Raw genomic sequence first — 25015 nt, forward strand, 5'->3', positions numbered from 1 at the left:
AAATCACTTATCTGTTTTGGACCATGCTTCAATAGAAGTGGAATCAGCAAGTCAGACAGCAAATGTAGAAAAGAGCTGTCTATAAATAGAATGCCAAGTAGTTGCTGTTGCCACCTTCTGGTAGAATCATCTAATAGTTATTTGTCAAATAATATAGCTAAAATTTTAATATTTTCGCAACTGTAGTTATTCTTCAAAGCCTACATATTTAAATATATGATCAGGAAGAAGGTAGAACATATTTTGCTAAATGACTATAAATCTAGTTATCTGCCTAAGCTAGTTTCAATTAAACCCACATTTATAGCTTGCATCATTTAATTATTGCTCAAAGAACTATCAGTGCAAATGTATGTCTTCACAGATCTAACATGATCTGGAATTTATTTGTAAAAGTCAATCTAGCTCTCAGCCTCAATCAACTCTTTAGAATCTGTTTCAATTTACTCTTTGTTGCAGAAGTAATGTTTGAGATTTGTGTGTAACAACAACTGTAACTGGGCATAATGACCAGGACACCAAAAATTAACTTATCCAAATAAATTTAAATAATCGTATACCACCAGAATCATATTTCAGCAAGATGATATTCCCATAGCAGCATCAATTCTTTATTTTTCATGATTAATTTCAGCTTTTCACAAATCATTTTAACTGGGACAACTGAAGTAAAATACAAAGGGACTCCCCCCTCCCCTCAAAGGGTAAGCGGATGCAAGTATCATTTTGTAGTACATACCATGCAGCTTCTCTGAAAACAAAAGTAGTAGCAAATTTAAAATTAATGCCTTAAATCTACCGCATAGTACAGAATAGTAGCTGCTTAAAAAGTTTTAATTCTTGCAATCTATCAAAATCACTGGCATAAACCAAGAACATGTATACAAGTACATGCTCTTATATAAGGAGTAAAGTAACTCTTGCAGCTCACAAACTGATCAGTGCTACAGTGTACAGAGATGAGGTAGCAACCCACCATCTCAATCCACTGTAAATTAGTAATACAGTTCTAGTATTCTTTAATGGAGAGGGGCATGGATATAACAGAAGGGTCCCATGTTTCCAATGTTTGCCAATAAAACTCTTTATGCAATCGTAAGCCTCTGGCTCATCATTTCAATACATCTTATTACATATAAGCTAAGCTGTTTTCTTGGTCCAAGAATGAATTGTTAATGAGGAAGACATTAAGACAACAAATATAAGGAGTCTGACTCCACAGATTATGCAAAACAAGTTTACTTTTGCTTTAGTAAGTCAAGTACTTAATACATGGCAGGTACATTTTAGGTAAGAGTGATCTGCCTCTCTTTTGTATCTAAATGTTGTAAGGATTCCCAATATATTTAAAGATATGGGATATTCACTCTTCAATGATTATCTAGTCGCCAAATACAGCGCTAACAGTCGTCAGGAAAGAACTGAAGAAAGCACATTTAAGATTGTTTTGAGAAAAGTATAAAAGTTATTATTTTTGTAAGTGCTTAACACTTACATAACAAATGACTTTCTCACCTCCAAACGAAGCTAAAAAAACAAAACAAAAATGCAGTAGCACACACTCACCTTCCAAAGGAAACTTGCAAACAATGGCTGGTGAAAATTCTGCATAAAATTCTGCACTGCCTGCAAGTATGTCTCCTTCAAACACTAAGTATTTCTGTGCATTGACTGATTTTATAAGGAAACCTTGACAAAAACCTGTCCTCTTGCATCCAGGTTCCTTAAGAACTTGAATAGTTAATCTGTGTAAAATTTTAAATCTATTTCTAGTACAAATAGAAATCAATAAAATGCCAGGAGACAGCATTAACAGAAATATTAAGTTCTACCCTGTGCCATACATATTTAAAAATTAGATGAACAACCTTGGAGTATATTAATACACATCTCTTAAAGATTTTATTTTTGAAAGCAGCTCTTATGAAAATCAAAAGCAGTTCCTGAGTAACTGCAGTAAACAGTCTTTATGTTTGTGTGTGTGTGTGTGTGTGTGTGTTTGCCACTTAGCTTTTCTGATTTGGTTCCTTTAAAATCCTTTGTTTTCAAGTTTAACCTCTGTTCTTCCCAAAAGGTGCAAGCTCAGTTAGCATCATTTTAAAGTCCTTATGATGCTGACATCCCCTGCAATTTCTGTAAGATCTACACACAGTTAGTAGTTGTGGCTCCTACAGCTATTGCAAATTTGTCCCCCGTTGGAAACACTGTGGTCTTCACGTTTTTTTCAACATACGTCGGGACTGCCATGTATGGAATTTATTGTAGGCTGTTTGGAGCATCTCTTCTATATGATTTACCAGCTGGAAAAAAAAAACTTTATTGCAAAAAGAAATGCTGCTACTATGAAACAATGTGTCACAATGAATAAGCAACATTAAGAAATACATAAAAGTAGAATTGAAGACTTTTCTCCACCAACCTATGATTTTACTATTTTAGTCACTTTAAAGTCATATATTTTCACTGCCTAACAATTACATATAAGGTGAAGACACTTCTTAAAATAGTAAGAAAGGGAATCATATTTATTTTCAATTTATATCAAACATCTTTATCTTGAGAGACAATGGATAGATCAAAATTGCCCCCAGAGAATCCACAGAAAACTACCCAATAATAAGTGGATACTAGTTCTCTAAATTTCAATACATTTTACAAATAAAAGATAATTATCTTATATCAAATTATAATTATAGAAATGTTCCTATGACTCTATAATGATTATTCACTTCAGAAACATTTATTCAATTAAAAGCTTCTGAACCTATAAAATCTCACTAATTTAACCATTTTATTTTCTAATAACCAATCAGATTGGCTGATTTATTTATGAACAAAGCAATTTACAAACTTATATATTTTAAGGAGGATAAAAGAAAAGAATGGCTTTTTCTTACATTTGTGCTTAAATACTGCTTTCGAATTTTCTCTTGGAATGGGCAGAGTTTTGTAACTTGAAATCTTTCCAAATTACTCTGCATTTTTACAACCTAAAAGGAGATAGAAAATATTAACCACATGGTCTCTTATGTAAATCACATAATTCCTTCAAAAATAGTATTTATGAATTTGAACAGATACATTTTAGTAAGTATCACAGGTATCCAACAAACAAAAACTGTGTGTTGTTCTGTGCATAAAGCAAAAATGTTATGGACTGAAAGTTCCAGATTGGTAGGTGAGTTGTGGTTCAGGAAACTCGAAGCCTGGAAATCTTGGTGGTTCCATGTTTGCGGTGAGCCAAATCTGAGGAGGTCTTATAATAGGGAATATGGGAAGGCTGGCTCACCCTGTTCCCTTCTCTCTTCCCTGCCTGGTCTAAGTGCGCAATGCTACTTGAGCTTCCTGCTCTTCCCTTCTCATGCCTGCTTCCCCAACTTGCATGCTCAGTCAGTTTCCTCCTCCCGTTTCCCCACACTTTTCTTTCTCTAACATCCCTTCAATTGCTGTCTCTTTCAGTGATCTTTGTTTTCCTGCTCACCCTAGAACATCACTGACTGCTTCAGGCCCATTTGAGATGAACCATAACCCATGGATGTAATGTTTTGCCATACCTAATACTGCATTTGGCCTACACTGTATACATAGTCCAGGCTTTTGCTCAAATAAGATACAATGACTTCTATAACATATTGTACTCCAATTTCAAAATCTTTGCAATGTAAACAGGCGACAGCAACGGCAAGTAGAAAATGTGACGAAAAAGCTAGAAAATTAGTATTAAATTTATCCCAATACAAAGTTTTACTTCAGCGCAAACAGTCATACTGTTTATAGGGCACAATGCCCATGTGCCCTATAATTTTTTTATATAATCATTATGAACATCTTTGCTTTTAATTAATTGTTCCCTCTATGAAAAATGTAATAAAGATTCTTCTTACTTTTTCTTCCAGGAATGGTGTATTAACAGGAAAACAGGACCAGAAGTGTCGTAGTAACTCTCCCACTGCAACATATAAGTGCTTCAGTTCAGACTGAACATCATTTGGCAACATCTCTACAATTAACATAAAGAAAGAAAGAAAGAAAGTACATAGTTACAACAAGTAACAAGATCTCAAAAAGTTTAGCTCTGAGGCCAAGAGTGCCATTTAAGATCTTCTTTTCACAGACACTGACATTCTTTCATGTCACAAAAAGCTTTTGATTCAGCAAATGGTTTCCAATGGAAGAAAGGGAAAGTTACTCTCAAATTTGCTCTTTAGGATACATAGCAAGAATTGCAAGACAAAGGAAGGACTTGGCAAAAAAACCACACCACACCCGTCAGCAAGAGGTGAACTTTCTCTGGGCAGAAATAAGTGTTGGATTTAAGTCCATATTGTGTACATCTTGACTACATGATACCCATATGAAGAGAAACTATTCATGGGAGAGCTCTGAAATAATTTTGGATATGCTGAAGTAAGTGTGGAAGATTATATAATAAGGAATGCTTGAAAATTTGAATTTGTTCTCTGTACTGCAGATTATAAACTGGAGGGATGGCAAATTATTTTAAAGTCTGTCAGTACTTTGACTAATGTTAAGACTGTATAACGATGCATTTTAATTCTCCCTTTACTCTTTCCAACCCAAGAAAATGTTTAAAGATACTACATTAACAACTCTGGTATTCTGTTCATCACTGTTAGAATGGAGCTACCTTTAAGAAGTTGGAAACAAATTTCAGAAGGGCTGTTCTGCATATTTTCTCAACTTTGCTTGAAGAGACTGATTTATCAACTATACCAGTGGTTCCCAAACTTGGCAACTTTAAGACTTGTGGACTTCAGAGCTGGCTGGAGAATTCTGGGAGTTGAAGTCCACAAGTCTTAAAGTTGCCAAGTTTGGGAACCACTGAACTATACTGACATGAACATTTGAGTTGATTTTGCAAACTGATTAGTCACAAATAAGCCAAGACACTAAGTTCTTACGATTTATGGCTTGCTGTGTTCCACCCTGCATAAGTGCTCCTCCAGGTGACAGGGCTGTGATAGTACTACTGGCAGCACCACTTGAGAGAACCTGGAAGGTGAGTTAAATATTTTTTTCCAGTTAATTTTGTAGTACAACAAAACAAAAAAGGCTGACAATGGAGTTTGAATCGTAAGGATTTAACTGTAGTGGCTATTATAATACTAAAAGAGACAGGGTTTTTTGTACATACATATGCTAGAGTTAGTACACTTCATCTCTCTTAATTATTGCCAAGTTATTTTTCAATATAATCAATTAAAACATGGCACAGCTAAAATCCATCAAATTAAAGGCAAAAGTTAATCTGATATTATAACCTAGCCTAGTGCCTTAACCACTAGACCAAGCTGGCTTTCTGTAGTGAAATACAGATTGTTATCAATAAAATATGTGCACTAATGGTGAATAAATAAGTAAAAACAGGTGATACATGTAACTACAGAAATCTCAACAGTAACAGTTCCTCTAGCCTGCAAGCCAAGCACCCCATGCTTGTTGAAAATAATTTTGAAACATTCCACATTCCCTCCAATCATGTACATAAATAAGCAGTTTCAAGCAATACCCTATCTGCCAAAGAATATGGCACTGAAGAATACCCCAAGGCTACTAGATACTCCATTTTGAGAGCTTTTCTTTTAAAATCAGGACCATTTTTCCTACCTGAGTTAATTTGGGTACATAGCCTTCCATTTCTTCTCTAATACTACACAAAGAATTAATAATATCATGGCTCGTTGCATATTGCTGTGACTGAATTGGTGTTGGACCATGGTAATACCTGTTAAAAAGAAAAGAGCTTATAATTGACTTTCTGGGAATAAAAACTTAATTTTCATTTTTTTCAGATTATTTTAAAGACTTTAGTACCCTAAAAATGGGACAGATGATTCAGAAAACTATGGATATATTAGCTCATTTAGCACAGACAGGATATTCTATGCCAGATATCTGTACTGAAAACGAAATGATTGCCTTCCTAGGGGAAGAACAGGCTGGCTCAGGGAGGATTGATTCATTGTTGACTGGTTCCTATGCTTCACCATTGAGAAATAGGCCACTTCTGCAGGGCTTCTGTAAACAGTACAGATAGATTCCACATCTGCACTTTTCCACCTCTCAAGATAAATTATGGGAAAACTTGAAGCCTGTTCAACCTCCCTCTCTCTTGTACCCTGCATAATGGTACTTTCTTGAAAATGTGATGCAGATCATGTGTGCCTCAACTCAAGACAGGGCGGCAAAACTAAATTGATAATAATAAAACTTTTATCATAAATCTCATAATGGGCTGCTTAGAATTCTGATTTTCACCTCTCTTCACTAAATTGGTACAGAAATGTATTTCTCTACATCTTTATACAGACAATATAGTACAGGTAATCCTTGACTTACAAGAGTTTGTATAATGACTGTTCGAAATTACAACGGTACTGAAAAATCATTTTTCACACTCATGACTAATGCAGCATCCCCATGATCGTGTGATAAAAATTCAGATGCTTGAGAACTGACTCATATTTATGACTGTGTCCCAGGGTCATGTGATCACCCTTTGCGACCTTCTGACAATCAAAGTCAATGGAGAAGCCAGATTCACTTAACAACTGCGTTATTAATTTAACAACTTAACAATTCACTTAATAACTATGGCGAGAAAGATCATAAAATGGGGGCAAGCAAGGGATTGTGAGTTCTAATCCCATTTTAACCTGGCTCAAAATTATAGAAACCTTTTCTGAAGGATCATTGCAATAATAATTGTATACTGTTTTTAATTTCCATTCTTCTTCTGATACCCAAATCAATAAATACACGTAAGAAATTGGCTCCTCCACTTCAAGGTATCAAAGGTTATATCAATTTTCACAAACCATATTTAGGGTAACATTATCATGACTCTTTCACAGCCTACTTTTGTCTGTTAAATTATAACTATAAATACATGATCTTATTTTTATTTTAAGGGTAGCAATTATAAGATAAAAATATGTTTATCTTGTCAAGGTATTTTCTTTTGAGATGCTCAAAAACAATTTTTGCAAATAATATTATGCTAAAAATAACATAACAATGAACACAACATACCTATCTGATTTTTTTAGATTTAGTGCAATAGTTTTAATGCTGTTGTTGTGTTCTAAATCTTCATATTCAATAGATTCTTGTAGCTTTGCCTACAAGAGATGACATAATCAGGGCTCTGTAAAACTTAGCATAAGAAACAAGATTTGCATTATGAAAATAGGATAAATCTGTGTAATATTCTTACCTTTTTCACTGGTGGCTGGAAGATATCTGAATCCCTCGAGTTTCCATCTATACTGCTGGTCTCATTATAGTGATCATTTTGTGCTTCTCTGAAAACAAAGTATTTATAATTGCTTTGTCTCTGAATATGTGATACATGTTTAAGTAAATCTGCACAATGAATGAATAAAACCCATTCATTTCTGCATGAAAGCAGAAAACACCTCTAAATGTATAAGGGAAAGTCTGGGTAAGTGACGGATTTGCTTTGTTCTAGTAAGAGCTTTTTAAGCTTCTGGGATGCCATTCCAGAATAAGAGCTGAGGTGGCACAGTGGTTAGAGTACAGGACTGCAGGCTACTTCAGCTGACTGCTAGCTGCAGTTTAAATCTCACCAGGCTTAAGGTTCACAGCCTCCCATCCTTCTGAGGTTGGTAAAATGAGGACCCAGATTGTTGGAGGCCATATGCTGATTCTGTAAACATCTTAGAGAGGGCTGTAAAGCACTATGAAGTGGTATATAAGTCTAAGCGATATTGCTATATTCACTGACCCTGGGAAGAAGGTACGGTGCCTGAAATGCCTCTATACACATGCCAAACTGTGTTTTATATCCACAGGAGGAGATGGAAAAAACACATTCATGAAGAAGTAAAATGTGTGGCAAGAACAAGAGCTATCAATTATCCTCCAACATTTACTTTAAAATCAACTTCTTAGTTCTCTTGGCCAAACACTGCCTTTCCTTTAAAGAACATAACACATTTCACACAATTTGAATTAGTTTTGTATAATGCTTTAAAGGGTTACATTTCAAAGATCAAGCAAAAATGATTCCCCCCCTCAGATTTCTGTTTTAGTCAAAGTCATCATTCAATTTATGCATAAGCATCTCTTATACATACTTAACTTCTACATACATATGTGCTACACTTCTGTCCCTAGCAAAATGTCAAATGAAAATATCAAGAAATCCAGAGCTAAACAATACTTGTCTGACAGCATGTGACATACTTAGATATGATTAAGCTGATTTCATCTACTTGGTGCCTGGATCAGCAAATGCCTGGTCTGATTTGAATTACACGAAGGAAAGAAAGACGGGGTTACGAATGCAATTCTCTTTGTTTATTTAGCCTGTAAGTCATCAGGAATCATTTGATTGCAATAGGGTAAAAGCGTTATAAATATTTTCTGAAATATTTGCTATGTGATATAATTCATATGGAGGAATATTTATTGGAGAAAGTTGATGCAGTTACACAATCCTCCAACTGCAAATTGAAATGCTAAAGTTGAGCGATAGTTTTACCGTATTTTTTGGTGTATAAGATGCACCAAAGTTTTAAAGAGTCAAATTTTAAAAAAAGTAGATAGACAGACAGAGGGATAGAGGGAGAGAAAGAGAGAGAAATACAGTAGGTAGGTAGGGAGAGAGAGTGAGTAGTTGGGGTAGGTGGGTAGATAAAGGGATAGAGAGAGAAATAGAGATAAATACAGTAGGTAGGTAGGGAGAGAGAGAGTGAGTAGGTAGGTTAATGGGTAGAGAGAGAGAAATACAGTAAATAGGTAGGGAGAGAGAGAGTAGTTAGGTAGGTAGGTAGATAAAGGGAAAGGGAGAGAGACGGAGAAATACAGTAGGTAGGGAGAGAGAGAGACAGTGTGTGTGTGTGTGTATGTGTAGGTAGGTAGAGGGATAGAGAGAAATATAGAGAGAAATACAGTAGATAGGCAGGTGTTTTTGCTGGCACAGCACTTGATCAATGTAATTCTCTTCAATCAGTTAAAGAGTTTTCCAAAAGGAAAAAAAAAGTTTTTGCACTCTGCAAACCTCCCAAAAACGGTCCGTTTTTCACGAAAATAGGCCCATTTTTTAAAAGGCATGAATAGCCTTGGGGGGGGGGGGGCTTGCAGAGTGCTCTGGGGGGGGGGGGCAAAAACAAACAAAAAATGACACCCCCTTTTTTTTCAAAAACAGCCCCGTTTTTTGTCAAAAAAAATTGCATGCATAGCTTTACGGAGGCTTATGAGTGCTGCTGGGGGCTGGGGAGGTGTGTAGGGGGAAAAAAACCCTGCCTGTTTTTTGCTCATTTCTCCCCTCCTCAGCCCCCAGGAGCTGTCTGAAAACCACCATAACAGTACGCATGGCCATTTTGGTGAAGGGGTGGGGCTTTGGGAGGCAAAAAATGCTGTATTTGATGTGTAAGATGCACCCAGATTTTCAGCCTCTTTTTTGAGGAAAAAAGGTACGTCTTATACTCCAAAAAATACGGTACTTTTATGATTTTTCTAAATGATTTTCTAAGTTTAAAAAGTTTAAGCTTAGATAGAATAATTCTAATTAAAATATTATTTCAGTTATATTAGTAACAATTGTAATAATTATACAGCAGGTTTCAAAAAGGGATGTCTTATATGTTGCTCATTCCTTTCCTAGCACAGGATTCATCCTTCTGTTTGTACTTTCAAATTTGCTCTGGAGAATGTCCCTAATCTTCCATATTTGAGGGGTGTATATTTGAGAGGTGTTTGGAGAAGAATCACTCAATAGTGATTTTCAAATGATAATTTAAGGTGTAATCTGTTTTTTAACAATTATATCATAATAAGTATGCCACAGCTTAAAACTACATTATTTCGTCACTGCCACAAAGGTTTTATGACAACGCAAAGGCAGACAATTCCCATCCTCTGAGTTCTTATATCTAAATTTGTTCTGTGTTGAGACTTACGGTTTTCTGAGTCCAGCTGCAAGGACCATGGCACTGTGATGATTAAAGCGTTTTATAATAGCTGCATTACTACTTTCCTTTACTGATTTTGTAGAGTTGGATGTGGATGGTGCCAAGGACACACCATAACCCTGCCACAAAGAAATAAGCAAACCCTGAAAGGCATGTTGACTCATGACGAATGAAGAACTAATTAAAATATGGACTGTACCAAAGTATACTTAACAGTTTTCATAGGAATTCATTTTTTCTGCATTCGAACAAAAATCAAGCTGAAAGAATTTATGGTAAGTCTAAGAATGTCAGCAATACTATGTAAAATGATGATTATGAAAAGAAATCTAGTTTTAAGGTTTCCATCCACCACACCTTTTCTATTTATGTGCAATTAAGCCAAGTTTCCTTAAGTGAAGTATTATGTTGTTATTCTTCTTCAAAATTGCTCAGTGGGAAATTTTTTCTGAAGCTGTTTTTAAACTAGCAAGATTCATTTAGATTTTGCAATAAAATTAATGAGAAATGTGAATATCAGTTCTTAGAAAAATGAAACATAAGCCAATTTGGGTTCCACTTAGATCAAAAGTATGTTATAAATTTACCTAATCAGGGCCTTCTAACAACCAGTATCTTTTAAAAATCCATGCGTGAATAAGATCCATGCACATTCAGATCAAAATCTAGCATATGTTGGAAAAGCCCATAGAATTTCACTGCAAATTCTCCAATAAACAACAGAGAAGTGAGGGAATATAATTTGCATCTATTTTTGAGGACCCAAATTGATAAGGAAGGCTATCATTATGAAAGAAGAAAAATATATTTGTCAAGGCTAAATAATTATGAATCTTTTAAAGTATTCTTTCTGCTCACCCTCAGTATAGAATTTATTTTATATTTTCAAATCTCCTTTACTTACTTCATCCAATGATTTATCTTCCAAGGCAGTTAAATCTAATAAAGGATTTTTCACTCCTTGACAGACCATTGCTTTTAATCCTACAAAAGAATGAACCAAATTGAAGTTGGGTCAGATATATAAGGATAAACTATTCCAAAGCCCTAAGAACAGGACAATACCTTATTCCAACATATACTTTTCACTATCTAGCTTAATAATATTGTCAGGAAATGGTTTGGTCACAGTACTAATATTCCATGAATAATCTAGTATTATTCATTGAATACTATTTCATAATGATTTATGATATTATAATGTAGTTAACATTAAATACTGAGGAGAATCCACTGGTGTATTACTGTGTGGTAAAAATGGTTCTGTTCATGGCAACGGAATGATTTTTCCTCATGCCTGCATCCCAGCTTTCACATGATACTATCAACTGTGAATAACCAAGAACAGGAGAAGATTCTAATATTCTCCACCCACACCTGTGAGAGAATGGAAGCAACAATATTCTATTCTCGCCATGACAGACTATAGTCTATCATACATGCAAACTGGACCAGTGTCTTTTGTAGAGAAGTCTAGTAATTAATGCATCAGGGTAGAAACCAAGACATTGTGAGTTCTAATCCCATCTTAACCATAACAGTAGCTGGGTGACTTTGGACCAATCGTTCTCTTTCTTGAGTACAACCTACCCCTTATGGTTGTTGTAGGAAAATAAGAGCAGGAAGCAACATTAGGTATGTTTGCCATCTTGAGTTATTTATGAAATGAAGATTGGGAATACATATATACATTCATACATTTTCGAGTTTCTCTCCTTTTAGACTAATTTGTAAGTCAGCCAAGTTTATTTTATTACACACAATACAGTTAAGACACTCCAACATGATTGTATATTCCTGACTGGTCCATTGTTTTCATAAGACAAAAGAAACCTGGAAAAACATTATCCTTGTCTTTATAAAAATGGGCAGCGAATCTCACTAAAAACAGGATTTACATCTGAGTAATTTTCATTATAAAAACGAACTCTTGGTGACTTCATAGGACTTGCTTCCAAAGAAGCTATACATAAGTATTTCTAAAGTCTCATACTAGATATAGGTTCATTCTTTTAAAATTAATACAATTGGCTATAAATACCACAATGCTTGTAGACATACCCTTTTCATCCATTTTGGCACATTCTGCAAAAAGGTCCTTTGATCCTGCATTCAATCTATCTCTATGGAAATAGTGAGACTGGAAGAATCGTGTCCAGAATTCTTTTTCTGTCATATTGTGTGGAACGTTTTCTGCATATTTAAGTTTTACTATAATAAACATAAAGATTAAGACTTAATAGTTGCCATGTTATCACAAACTCTTTGTTTATCAGCTTAAGATACTGAATTTCAGATGAATAAGTACATCAAATAAAAGAGCATTTGGAACGCAATAAAAAGGATTTTAGCATTGTTCCGTAACGCAAATATGGTACTTTATTCCACATAAAGATACTGAGCATTTCAGTACTGTTTAAGGAATAAACAGGGTTATTTTTTCTAACATTTACTACTACTCTCTGCTCAAAATACAGAATAACATTATTATCATTGAACATCATACCAGCAAAACTCATTATCTTACACAATTTACAGTGCCTGTTAAGGCATACATTTGGATAGGGTTGCTTCTTGGCCTGATCATTCCAGGATGTTGCCCAATGAGGCTGTCTATGATATGTTGGGAGAAGGTTATCAAGCATACCAAAAAAACCACAACAGGCAAACAATGAATAAACTGTGTTGCCAGGAATTAGTCCAGGAGAATAAATTGTGTTGCCAGGAATTCTCTATCTAGGATAGAGAACTTCGACCACTGGATCCCTCTTCCAAACTTCAACTATTTGTAATGCTTATACATTCTGCTTAATGTAGCAATACAACTCAAAAAGGCTCAATCAATGTCTTTGAAAGCATTGACCAAGATCCCTGTTCAGAGTTTGCCCCACAATGAAACAGAATAAAATTACTCTGAATTAATTTCCATGTACACCTGCACACTTGCCAAATGAATGATTCAGCTGATATAAAAGATCTAGTGGAGGCATTTTTTGAAAAAGGTAATTTAATGGATCATATTACTCATTAGGTATGCACTGATCTGTATTTCAAGTGGGAAAAGCGATCTTAAGACCAGGCAGCTTTTAAAGGATTTGTTGATAAGGGCAGAGAGGGCATACTCATACTTTCAATCAATTTTCTCTTTGAATTCACATCTCTATACAGCCTCATTATTTTTATTATGATAATTTTAAAGTATTATTAAGCATACCTTTATAGTAGTTTAGAGGGATCCATATATTCCTAGTGATATGTATAAAGAACACAGCATAATTGCCATATTTAATTGAAGGGATAATACTTTCAAATCACATTTCAAGTTTAGAAGAAAAGTGGAGTATATGTGAAACAGGAATATGATATTATAGAAGTTTACCTGCTGGATAAGTCCTAAATATTGATTCAATGATATCTGAAGTCAAATTATATCTTAGCCCATTGCATCCATCCGTTTGAGGTCTAACATCAGCCTACAATATAAAAATATCTTCAAAATGGTTGCCCATCATTTTTGTTAGTTTTTGTTAAAAAAAAAAAGAAAAAATACGAATACAAGAAAAATTAAAGTGAGATTAAAAAATAGTTCAATCCAATTTTTAAATAACAAGTTAAATAATGAGCACAAAGAATAATATTGCCCGTCTTTCCATTGCATTACTGAAGAGTAAATTCAAAAGGTAACAATACATTTTTGTCAAGCCACATTTTGATGCTGATACACAATTGTCTTTCCAAGAATATTTCAATTTTTTGTAACATTCCAACCACAAAAACCCAAAGTTCTTCACAAACAAATTATGTATGTTTGGAATATGGTTTAATAATACATTGACACAATTAAATCTTAACTTTTTCTCTTAAAATCTGGCTCACCATTTTAAGAATATTCAATCAATATAGAGAAACCATTAAGACCTGACTGAATCATTGGGGTGAATCTTGTTGCTACCTTAAGGAGCCTTGTTTTGTTTACTGCCTTCAGTAGACTTTTTTTTTGTCAGATGGCTTTGGAAGGTGTGACATTGTGTTATTTAAGGTGGCAGTTGCTTGGATGATTTTTAATTATCTATCCCATCCCTTTTTGCTGTTGCTTCCGGCTTGTGGGGATGACTGAGAATCTGTTGCTATTTACTTCAATTGTTGATCAAATGGAATCGTTAGTATACAGGTAGTCCTTGAGATATAACCATAATTGGATCTGGAATTTTGGTTGTTAATAGATGTGGTTGTTAAACAACTCATCATGTGACTTGATGATTTTAAAATCATTTCTACCATACAGAAATTGTAGCAAGTCGGTAAGCAAAGCACAGCTTTCCCAATTGATTATGCTTGTCAAAAGATGGTAGGAAAAGTTGCAAATCATGATCACATGACCACAAGATGCTGCAACCATTGTAAATGTGAACTGGTTCCTAAGCTCACAAATTACAATCACATGACCACAGGATAGTGGTAGTGCAACAATTGTAATTTTCAGGAAGTGTTGTCAGTTTTTAACGACTTTTGTAATTTCAAACTATCATTAAATGGTTATAAATCAAGGCCTAGCTGAATTACCTTTAAAAAATTGTATATAATATTCAGCATGCTAGAGGTTTCCATTTTTTTTTAAATAGGATTTTTAAAATAAAGTCATTCAGCAGGTATTACACTACATATATTCTTCCTGTAAACTCCCAAAGGTTTTCAAGTATTACTAAGGTGGTGATCTAAAATGGAAATCCCATTTTCAACCCATACTTACCAAAAGGTATGAGTTGAATTAAAAATAAAACTAGTGATTGAAGAGATATAGCAATCTGCATCTCCTATTAAAAAACCAAACAAATCAAGTGAACATACCAGAAAAGCAGCAGAAATGCCAACATCTTGCTTGTTAGGTGCTGCAGAATTATCTGAAGCATTCAGATTTAAACGGTTGGCCCAGAATTCCTCAGCACTAATCACCTGACTTACAACAAGGTCTTTATAAAGCTGAAACAAAACAGGGTCTTCTTGCAACATTCTGTGAAGATATTTAAAACTTATTGTTAAGCTTATTAGGCATTAGGAAGTAGAGTTTACCAGAGAAATAATCAAATGGTCATATCTAATGTACACTAAGAAAGCTTCTGTTTTGCAATAAGATTTTCCACGCCTTTCATTTATTTTATACTCCTGAGCACTGTTCCTGCCTCATACTAAGACAACTGAAGCAAATTTAGAGGAAAATGAAAACTTGGGGCAACTAACTTCCAACTGTCAGCTCTGATATGTATATAATGTACATGGGGAAAAAAAGACTTCCATTCAAGTATCTAAAAATAAAAGCATTTTTATATTACTCAGGATTCCCAGACATGTAGCAAAATCCTAAAAACAACAGGTAAGAAATAAATTTGAAGGGGAGAATCAACAGAAGTAATATGATTACATAAGCCATTATAGGCCCAAATTATGTCCTGTTTAATTAGTTAGGAATTCACTGTTACAGATAAAAGGATAAAAAACAAGCACATATTTCAAAGAAGTATCATATGGTGTTCGAATAAATTCCTAATTTTCACACATAGAAGTATTTTTGTGCAATTCTACAAAAATATATTGTAATAAATTTAAGTATGCTTGCTACTCTACTTTATTATATTGCTACCAACCAACCAGGAAATTTATTTTATCAATTCTTCAGAATGATAAATTCAGGAAAAATACTTTGAGCCATAGAAAATGGGACCTCAAGTGTAGCATTGATGCTACACTATATTTTATAATGCAACTTCATTTAGTTTTATAACTGATTGTACAACTTTCATGTTTTTACTAAGATAGTGGAAAAATATATTCTATCTCTCACAAAAGATAGGATACCCACACTTCCAATAGCAGAAAATGTAGATACATTGAAAAAAAATAGGGTTGCATTTTGGCTGGCACAGTAGCTCCTGATGTTTAAACTACAATCAGTCTTTATTACTACTGCTTAATGTTAACAGATTACCCAAAATAGTTTATTTTTAATTGAAGACTCTTACCGGTTTTTTTCCTCTAGTTCTTTATTGGCTTTCCTCTTGAATTTTGGTAGCAGCTGTTGAAGAAGATCTTTAACTGCATCACGTTCTTTTACTGCTGTACTTTCATTAGAAAAATGGAAGTTAGTTGTGTCTCCTGCATGCAATACCAACTGAAGCTGAATCTTAGCTTTTCCTTCAGGACTGATTTTCTGACCTATATTAAAGAGAACATGTATTACATAACATCAAATGGTTTATTAATCTGTCTTAAAGAAACCGCTTTACAGATCCCTCCCATTTTTACTGTAAAATTAGTTTTTATGAAAATAGCACTTAATTTCCTGAATGTTATCCTGAACACTTATTAAACTACAATATAAATCATATTATGTATTTCAATTAATATAACCCATAATCAAGTCTGGCCAACTCTTCTACGAAACTCTAGATACTTTAAAGAGCAGTATATCAATCCTTGTGTTTAAGGCATTAGGCTTATATGGTGCTAAGTTACAGCCTTTCTCTAGAATAAATATAGCTTTTGGGATAAGCAAGTCATCCATAAATTGAACAGTGGCACCTTTCATTTATGTGTCATTATACCATTGCTCTATCTATTGGGGCTCAACTATTTGGTAACTTTCAGAAGTGCAGCTCCTGAAAGTCTTGCTTCTACAGCTCTAATGACTGTTGAGTTCGTTAGCTAGTCATCTGGTTGCAAACCAAAAAGACATTTATTTTTTTTGTTACAGAAGAATTATAAACAGCAAGGGGAAAAAAAATCAGAATTTAACTTAAAAAAACAGTAACCATGAATAGTACATGCCATTGATATAACACAACGTAACAACAAATAATATTGAATAGCAAAAACAACCGGTATAATGAACAATGTACATGGAATATTTTTTTACAAAGGATGTCCTGGGGAAAGAACCAAGTCAACACAGTTATATACATTTTAATTTAATGCCGTATATTAATACAACAAAAACTAAGCATGAAAAGGAGTGTGTTCTGGTCTTACTTAGAAAGAGCAAATGTATATTCATCTCTTCCCTGTATTTCTTAAAATACTAATACAAATGAGGTTGACTTTGTTTTATGTTAATGTATGGTGCAGGAAGCTTATTATGTACACCAGGATCCCCAACACCAAGGCTGGGGTACACTTCCGGACTGTGGCTTGTTTAGAACTGAGCCAAGCAGCGGGTGAGCACGTGTGAAACTCTACTTGTGTGAGTGGTGGGCGCTTGCGTTCACAAAGCTGCATTCCATGCCACTCTCATGGAACCATTCCCCCCCACCCCCCACCGTGCTGGGCTGCCAAGCCAGAAAGGTTGGAGACTGCTGATGTACACCTTCTTGATCCCCAGAATGAAAGACAGCATATAAATCCTACTAAATAAAAATAAACTTGCCCACCAATTAATGTAACTGAAAATCTCAATATTTAGAAAATATGTATAAGACAAAAGAAAAACCCCAGAAGTTTTCACTTACATTTTATATCTGCATACATATGGCTGATAGTGAACCGGTCTTTGCCCTCAGGTGCCCAAGCTATTCTTTCAGCCATGAGATAAAGAGCACCGTCCTGTTTCTTTTGACGCACTTTCTTCACTATTAATAACACTTCTTCAGATGATGTTGCCATGATGACTATAGGATATTGAATTAAAAATAATCTTGTTATTTGATTTTCATAGCTAAGCATTTAAATTTATACTGTGATTTTATACTACTGATTGCTATTAGTGCATATCATTAAAAATTAAGAGGACAGTAAATATTCCCTCTAGTTTCCATAATAGGAGACATTTTAGTAAATTAAATTAACAAATCACACCAAGTTATAAGGAGGTTTGTTTGCTTTTGGCTTATGATGGTTAAAAGAAGCCATGACTTAGCATTAGGTGTAAACCTAGTTACCAATAAGCCTAAACCACTAACAGTAATATTTTATATTTAATTTGATTTGCATGACTTTGTAAAGATTTTGATTGTACAGGATTTCATAAGAATGTTTAAAATACCACAGCATAGTTTATTGAGCCTTTTTATTAAATATATACAATTATTACAGGAGTTTCCAATTTTCTCTTAAATATCAATTATTCTGACAATGTATTGTTAAGAGGATTTAAAAGAAAAGATACTGCATCTATTGTGATAAACTGCAGATGTCAAGTATCGCATTTGCAAAAATGCTGAAAATGTTACATTTTGAATAAAGATATAAAGGCACAGATTCCCCCTGCTTTTCCCCAAGTCCTCATCTATGTATGTTTTAAAGAAAACCACAATTTCTTTAATGATATTAAGTGCTTGCATTCATAGAAGAGATAATATTCTCTTTCCATGTGAAGTTGATTCTCAAAACCTGTTCTCAAAAGTATATTTCAGAACAGAACACAATGGGGACACATGGAGATAGTAGTCGCAAGGACAGCATGAAACATGTATGCATCTGAGTATTATTAACTTAACATATTGGACTACATCCAACAATACATGGGTCACTAAGTCAATGGAAGTGCCATTCCTGCAACAGATTGTCATTAGATTTAAACCAAAGGAATGTGCTTTCAGTACTTACTTTACTTGACTTTTTAAATACACACACATACCCACATTCATAAGATATTATGACCGATAATTAAGACAGATAAAGTTTATCTAACATATAATTGATTCATAAATAAACATAGTCCTAAATATAGACTCAAACATTTCTAAACATAGGCATTACTTCTTTGCTACCAGGTAGAATGTTCTAAAACCTTCATCTGACAAATGAAAACATATAGAGAAAACACCCCCCCCCAATAATCTCATTGCTAATAATTCACCTAGAAGTGAGATTAGATGAATACATATTTTTGAAAGAAATGCAATTCTCCTTCCCCACTATAACTCCTAGTCAAAATATTCCATACAAGACCATCAACTATGTGGAACACACTTTGGTTTAGGAAAACCAAATCTATTGAATGTTACAATTGGCTTATAAGTATATTTAGCTGTATTTAATAGTTGTAAAAGTAGAAGAAAATAGAGCTAAATGTTCCTTCCAAACCAAAAAAAGAATACACAAAAACTAATCACTTGGCTATTGTGGAATGGAGAGAACACACAAAATTGGGTGGCACACTTTATATGAACTTCAATGGATATACTCAGCTGAATTTCATTAGCTTTATCATACCCTTTTGAAAACAGACCAGCAACTTTGATTTGAACCTGATCATTACATGTAAATACCTAGTTTGCTAATCACAGATTAAAATCTGTCTGGACACACTTGAGATGAAAAAAATTATTAAGCTGTTTCTGAAACTTGATACTTTCATGTTAAGTTCTAATCACTATAGTATATGTAATAAAATCTACCCATGTCCATTACAGCCTGCAAACTATATGAAGAACAGTTGGTTTTAGGGAAGGTATCAAATTAATTCCATTTACTTGCAAGAAAGTAGTTTTTAGTGTGGAACAAGGACATAATTACTTTTTACCCCACCTGTTCCCTCAAATTCTAAATAATTCTGAACATTTTGAAATTGTAGAGCAATCTTTTTCAGTGTAAAATTTCAACTTTAGGTTCTACAAAAAGTTATTGTGGATTTTACAAGAAGCTGATCAAAGCAACAAAAATCATAGCTTTGAGTACTTCATGTCCCATGTATTCTATTTCACAGTTATTCAATGTCAGGGCACAGAAAACTGCACCATATAGAAAGGTGAGAATTTTTTATATGCCATTCTCAACTGCCAGCCAGCCACTGTGCTATTGTTAACTGGATTGTGTAGGCCAGAAGTGAATTTTAGTGTGATGTTTCACTTTTTTTGTGTGTGCTATTTTTATGCAAAGGTTCCTTGGTATCTAAAAATTGAAGGATTTATCCAAGGTAAAAAGATAGAAAAGGAGATAGAGATATATAATACAGTGCAGATATAGTGCAGATTTTCTCAAAGGAGAAAAAAAAAGTTCTTGCTGTCATTGTCCCGTGAGAATAATCTCTTTATGCATAGACAGTCAAACAATTTATGCTTACCTTCTGAAATGGATACATATATCCACATTGTTTTAAATGTATTTATTCAAGACTATTTTAAGTGGGAATATTCAGACAAGGCTTTCTTTCAGTACTCATTTACAACAGCATATGCTGTCTCTGAGTCAGAATGGTGGAGGTAGAATTTTGGATGCCACTAAAGTATGCAGAGTTGTATTTTCTTTCTGATACCAGGTGAAGAAACATTTATCCAAAGAAGGGGCTAATACAAGTGTAATGTTTCAAACATCTTTGTAACTGCTTTTACTCTCTGTATTGTTTTATTGTACCTTTTATAATTTCTATCAAATGTTTCATGGTTTAAATTTTACTATAACTTGCTTTGAGATTTTAAATGGGAAGAGGCATGTTAAGTGGAAGTGGTATTTAAAGATAGCTTTAAGTAAATGAACAATACATAACTTCTAACTAATTGTAATATTAAAATATTCATTTATGGATCTATATTAACTACACAATCATTTGCAAAGATGAATGAATGCAATATATTTTATTTCATAGAAATTCACTAGGGAGCAAAAAGAAATTTTCTGCTATAAGTAAATGATTTACAAATTCTTATTCTTTACATCAAATAGAGAGAGAAAAAAATCAATGTTTTATTATCTCCATAATATATATCATCCAAGAAAATTCCTTCCCAGCCCAGCAAAAGTACACATCCTATTTACTTTGTAGCATTTTTTCTTCTCCATAATCCTCTACTCAAACTTTACAACTAAATAGACTCCTCATACATTAAACAAAATGTGGTGATCCTTAACTGCTCTGAATGAAAAAATCCTGTAATACAGGAACCAAATGTATTTTTAAACCAACTATAGATGGAATCCTAATTTGAAAGAATGTATTACTAGCAAGGAGTCAGTGCACTAAATTAATAATGTGCATTAGTTAACAACATTTTATAAAGCAATAGTTATAAAATGCAGTTATAAAAAGACTTAGCATGATTATTTGTTTACATTTTTCTCCATGGTGTAAATCCTGTTATCTAATTCTAGATCCATTTTCTTTCAAGTCAGTGAACCTGTAAAAAAAAACCCATCCCAAATCCTACACCACGCTAGGAAAATTACTAAGCAAACCCTTTCCTTGCTCTTACAGAAGCAATTCCGGAGAATTGGGGGGGGGGGGGGGAATAGAAACTTGTATTTCACGAAGACCTCATTTCCCATTAAAGGAGAGAGAAAAATGTACTCCACTTAGAAACATTCCGCGAAGTAATGAAAATACTCCCTAGGAACAACACGCTCCGTCCTACATTAACCGCATTGCCACCTGCCTGTAAGGTTCACAATGCCCGATCACGCAAAGGAAGAGCCCGAGGACTAAACCTGGAAGGAAGAATAACTTTAACACTTAAGGCCAAATTGCTTCACTCCCCCCACCAACTTCAACATTTAATGCTGGGAGAAAGCGAGGTGGGGCCCAAACCCGGAACCGTTGAAACAAGTCCCATCAACCTACCGTTAAGGCGACTATACCGTGTTTGTGCTCTCGCCCCTCCCCCCGGCTCCTCCTTTTCTGCTCGCCCCACGGAAGCTTAAAAAGGAAGAAAGAAAGGCGGTCCTAAGCCTCCACGCCGTCCTCTTCACGGCTTGTAAGAAACCTCAGCGGCGGCAGGAGCCGCCTCGTTCACCGGAGCCATGGGGCGGCCAGGAGCACGGCGAAGAAACACGTGACCGGAAGCCGCGCGCTCACGCACGACAGGAAGGGCGCGTAACGTAATGGGCCGGCGCCGCCATGACACTCACCCTCTCACGTGACCGCACCTGTCGTTCCCCAGGCCTCTTTTCTGGTCACGTAACGGTCTCTTCGCATCTCCGCCGCCATGACAGCCTTCCGGGGAAAAAAACAACAACAAACAAAACAAAACAATAAAACACAGGTTGAAGCGGGTGACCATAGAGTTCACGCCGCGGTCGCTCCCGCCTCATTCCTTACGAGCCTTTTTGGGGGGGAGGGGCGAGTCCCGTAAAACGGATGCCTTTCCTTGCTTTTCTTCCCAAACCTCTTCCTTCTCCGCGTACACCGGATGGATCCGTTCTCGATTGCCGGCGCCTCACCGAGGGGGGGGAGGGGATTCCTGCCTGAGCCAGGGTTCGAAGGGGGGGGGGAAGAAAGCAGCGATGGGAGGGGCAAACGTGCGGCGTCACGTGACGCGAGAAGGGGGGGCGCTGCGAAATGAGGACTCGGCGAGGGGCGGGGCGAGGAGGAGGAGGCGGATCTTCGAGAAAGAAAAAGAGAGCTCGCGCGGTCACGCGCCGGGGTTCCTATTGAGCGGCGGGGCTGTGGAGCGGCAGAGGGCTTCGAGTTTCGGCGGAGGCTGCATATCTGCGGGGTTCAGCGGTTACCCCTTTAAGGCTCCGGGTTACGGGTACCTGGGCTTTTTCTATAGCGAAGAGCGTTTTTAAAAGAAAATGACGAGTTGGTCTTAAGTTGCGGTGAGTCCTTTTTGAAGTCCGGACTGCCCCTTTCAAAGGCTCTTCTGCTCGGACTCGGTGTAAATCTGTAGAGACTGTCACCGACAGGTATTGGGGTGAGTGGGTTAAATCCGTATAGCTGAAGCCGTTTCTCTCTCATTTGCCGTTCCTTTTTGTATGAATCTTTTCGCCAAAGTACTGTCTCCCGCGACACAGAGGGGGGAAGAGACGATTGGGACCCGCCTTAAGCCCCGCTTTTAATTTTCTCCCATTCTACTTCTTGCATCTTGTTCGTTGGAGTGCGGAGCTCTCTTGATTTTGCACGAAAGGAGGTTTGGGAAATAAGAGAGCCGCGTCTTCGATTCTCAAGGGATTGTCAGATCTACGTATCTCTCTGCAGGAAGGCATCAGAGAGTTATCTCGGGCTGCCCATGCTGAGAAAGAGCCCCCTTCCTTCCCCAGGAAGGGAAATCGTCTCGCAGATTTACTTAAATTGCAGAGGCATCCTTAAAGCCGCTGTTTACTCAGCTATGCTTTTAGATGAGGGAGTAATTTTCGGTAAATAAAAAAAAAAAATCCTAAGCGGGTTTCTGATACTTAGGTATGAATTCAGTTTGATTCATCTAATGATAAAACTTCATAAGGTTAAATGATCATCTGTTCTGAAACAACACTGCGGTGGAGAAAGAAAGGCTGGGAAAGTGGAGTAAGGTGTAACTTTGTTCGAACCAAATGCATAGAAAAAAAACATTCTCATGGTATATTAGGCAGGATGAAAGACATTGTGGATGAAGTATAGAGTTTTAATCAGGATTTGAAACCATGGCTCTGATTTCTCGGTAAACGCTGGAGGGTTGGTGATTTAACTTGTACTTTCAGTTCCTGAAAACTTCTCCTGCAGTTCCCAAGTCCTTCTGCACCTCCTATATTTTCTTCCTGCTCCTTCACCCAAACTAGTGCCAAGTGTTAATTGTGTCTCCTGATTAAGCCATCCTATGACTAAAGTGCTTTATATAAAAACTAAACAGTTGGGAAAGATCCACCAAACACTATAAAAATGTATCTTGGAAACAAACTGAGAAAAATAATCTGTTGGGTGCTTCATGTCTAAATCTCTTGTATGTAAACCACAGGCAGGGATTTTATGAATACCAGTATTTATGAGCACAATTGAGCCCAACGTGTTGCTAAGTAAGGCAGTTAAGTGACTTTTGCCCTGTTTTATGATCTTTTTTTAATCATAGTTAAGCCAATCACTGCAGTTAAGTGAATCTTGTGGTAGTTAAGTGAATCTGGCTTCCCCCATTGATTTTGGCTTGTGGGAAGCCAACTGGGAAGGTTACAAATAGTGATGATATGACCCCAGGACAGAGCAACTGTTATAAATATGTCAGCTACCAAGCACCCAAATTTTGATCAGATGACTGAAGATGCTGCCGTGGTTCTAAGTGTGAAAAGTAGTCATGTCACTTTTTCAGTGCTGTACTTTTAAACAGTCACTAAATGAATGGTTGTAAGTTGACTACCTGAAGTCTCTCCATATAGTTTACTAAAAGTACAAATGTGATATATTAACAAAGAGTAACATACAACTCCTCAATAGCACAAGGAAAATAGGCATTCAAGAGGCAACTGGCCTTGCCCTAAGCTGACAAGTTTTTATCCTCTTCCTGAAGAAGTTGATTAGTTCTGGCTTTGGACAATGCATAACTTTAACAGCTTGTTTTAAAAAATAGGCTTTACCATAACTCTTAGAGTACAGTAAATTACTGTGGTTTATGGAGCAAAATATAGGTTAGCACAGATGAACTAGGTTAAAATATAGCAGCCATGTTGGGCATTTTACACTTTTGAGTATCAACATTGTAGGTAGCCAAATTAACAGTATGAAATTGTATTTCACGTTTGCCCTTACAGGAGGAATAGAAAAATGAAGCAATAACATTTTGCCAGAGGCCATTGTCATGGCAGCAATACCTGAATCTTACAGCCATGTGTTGGCAGAGTTTGAATGTCTTAGTCCCCTGCTTTCTGCTCTCAGGCTAGATTCCAGTCGTCTGAAGGTGGGTTTGAGTCACAGCTATTTTTCTGCTTTTTCTCCCTTTTTGATTATAGTTTGACATCCTATATATTAATAGCATGTAATACATTATAAAGCAACATTTATATTTGCTGGTCTCTTGTAGGTAATCATGCTAGTTGGTCTGCAACTGAAACAGTTTTGGGGAAATAAAAGTAAAAAGTAAATTATAAAAATAAAATAACAACGGAATTAAAGAATTCCAAACATAACTGCCCGAGGAATTGGAAGGGTAATATTTTGCTCAGATATAATGTCTGTAATTTAGTTTTTTTAAATTAAAGTTTAAAGTTTAGCCAGATTAAATGTTGCTTCCTGTTTCAGCTTTGTACTTGATTAATGGCCAGCCAATGTATTTTGAATGTTAGTTTCACTTTTTATTAGGAATTATCAAAACAGATGCCCTCTTTCATTAATTTGTGCATTTTCATGTTAGCTGTTCTTTCAATTTTTCAGTTAGATCTATCAGCAAAGA

General features: G+C 35.6%; 2 protein-coding genes across 5 annotated transcripts in view; one reads left to right on the forward strand and one right to left on the reverse strand.

Annotated features, from left to right (window-relative positions):
• Positions 1–589: 589 nt before the first annotated feature.
• On the reverse strand, positions 590–22108 carry GTF2H1 (general transcription factor IIH subunit 1). 3 transcript variants are annotated; one of them, XM_014063207.2, is made up of 15 exons: positions 21792–22108; positions 17459–17617; positions 15977–16169; positions 14808–14970; positions 13339–13432; positions 12021–12170; positions 10864–10943; positions 9948–10078; positions 7238–7325; positions 7054–7142; positions 5629–5746; positions 4923–5013; positions 3885–4000; positions 2898–2990; positions 590–2300 (listed from the first exon to the last, which is right to left on the reverse strand). In XM_014063207.2, exons 2-15 carry the CDS (start codon positions 17610–17612, stop codon positions 2214–2216), a joined length of 1647 nt encoding a protein of 548 aa, XP_013918682.1. In that variant the 5' UTR covers positions 17613–17617; positions 21792–22108; the 3' UTR covers positions 590–2213. The 3 variants fall into 3 exon arrangements, with proteins under 3 accessions (XP_013918682.1, XP_013918683.1, XP_013918681.1); XM_014063208.2 differs by lacking the exon at positions 21792–22108 and adding an exon at positions 21505–21715 and having other exon boundaries at positions 3885–3949; XM_014063206.2 differs by lacking the exon at positions 21792–22108 and adding an exon at positions 21505–21714.
• A 211-nt stretch (positions 22109–22319) lies between these two features.
• Positions 22320–25015, forward strand: part of HPS5 (HPS5 biogenesis of lysosomal organelles complex 2 subunit 2) — a 38446-nt gene continuing 35750 nt past the window's right edge. For both annotated transcript variants that reach the window (XM_014063209.2, XM_087717075.1), the window contains exons 1-2: positions 22320–22481; positions 24378–24523. In XM_014063209.2, coding sequence (XP_013918684.2) covers positions 24425–24523 — 99 coding nt within the window. In that variant the 5' untranslated portion in view covers positions 22320–22481; positions 24378–24424. The remainder of the gene's footprint in view (positions 22482–24377; positions 24524–25015) is intronic.

This window comes from Thamnophis sirtalis, unplaced genomic scaffold, assembly GCF_051295495.1.
Source record: "Thamnophis sirtalis isolate CommonGarterSnake01/CBP01778 unplaced genomic scaffold, rThaSir2_p1.2 scaffold_1, whole genome shotgun sequence".
NCBI classification, from domain to species: domain Eukaryota; kingdom Metazoa; phylum Chordata; class Lepidosauria; order Squamata; family Natricidae; genus Thamnophis; species Thamnophis sirtalis.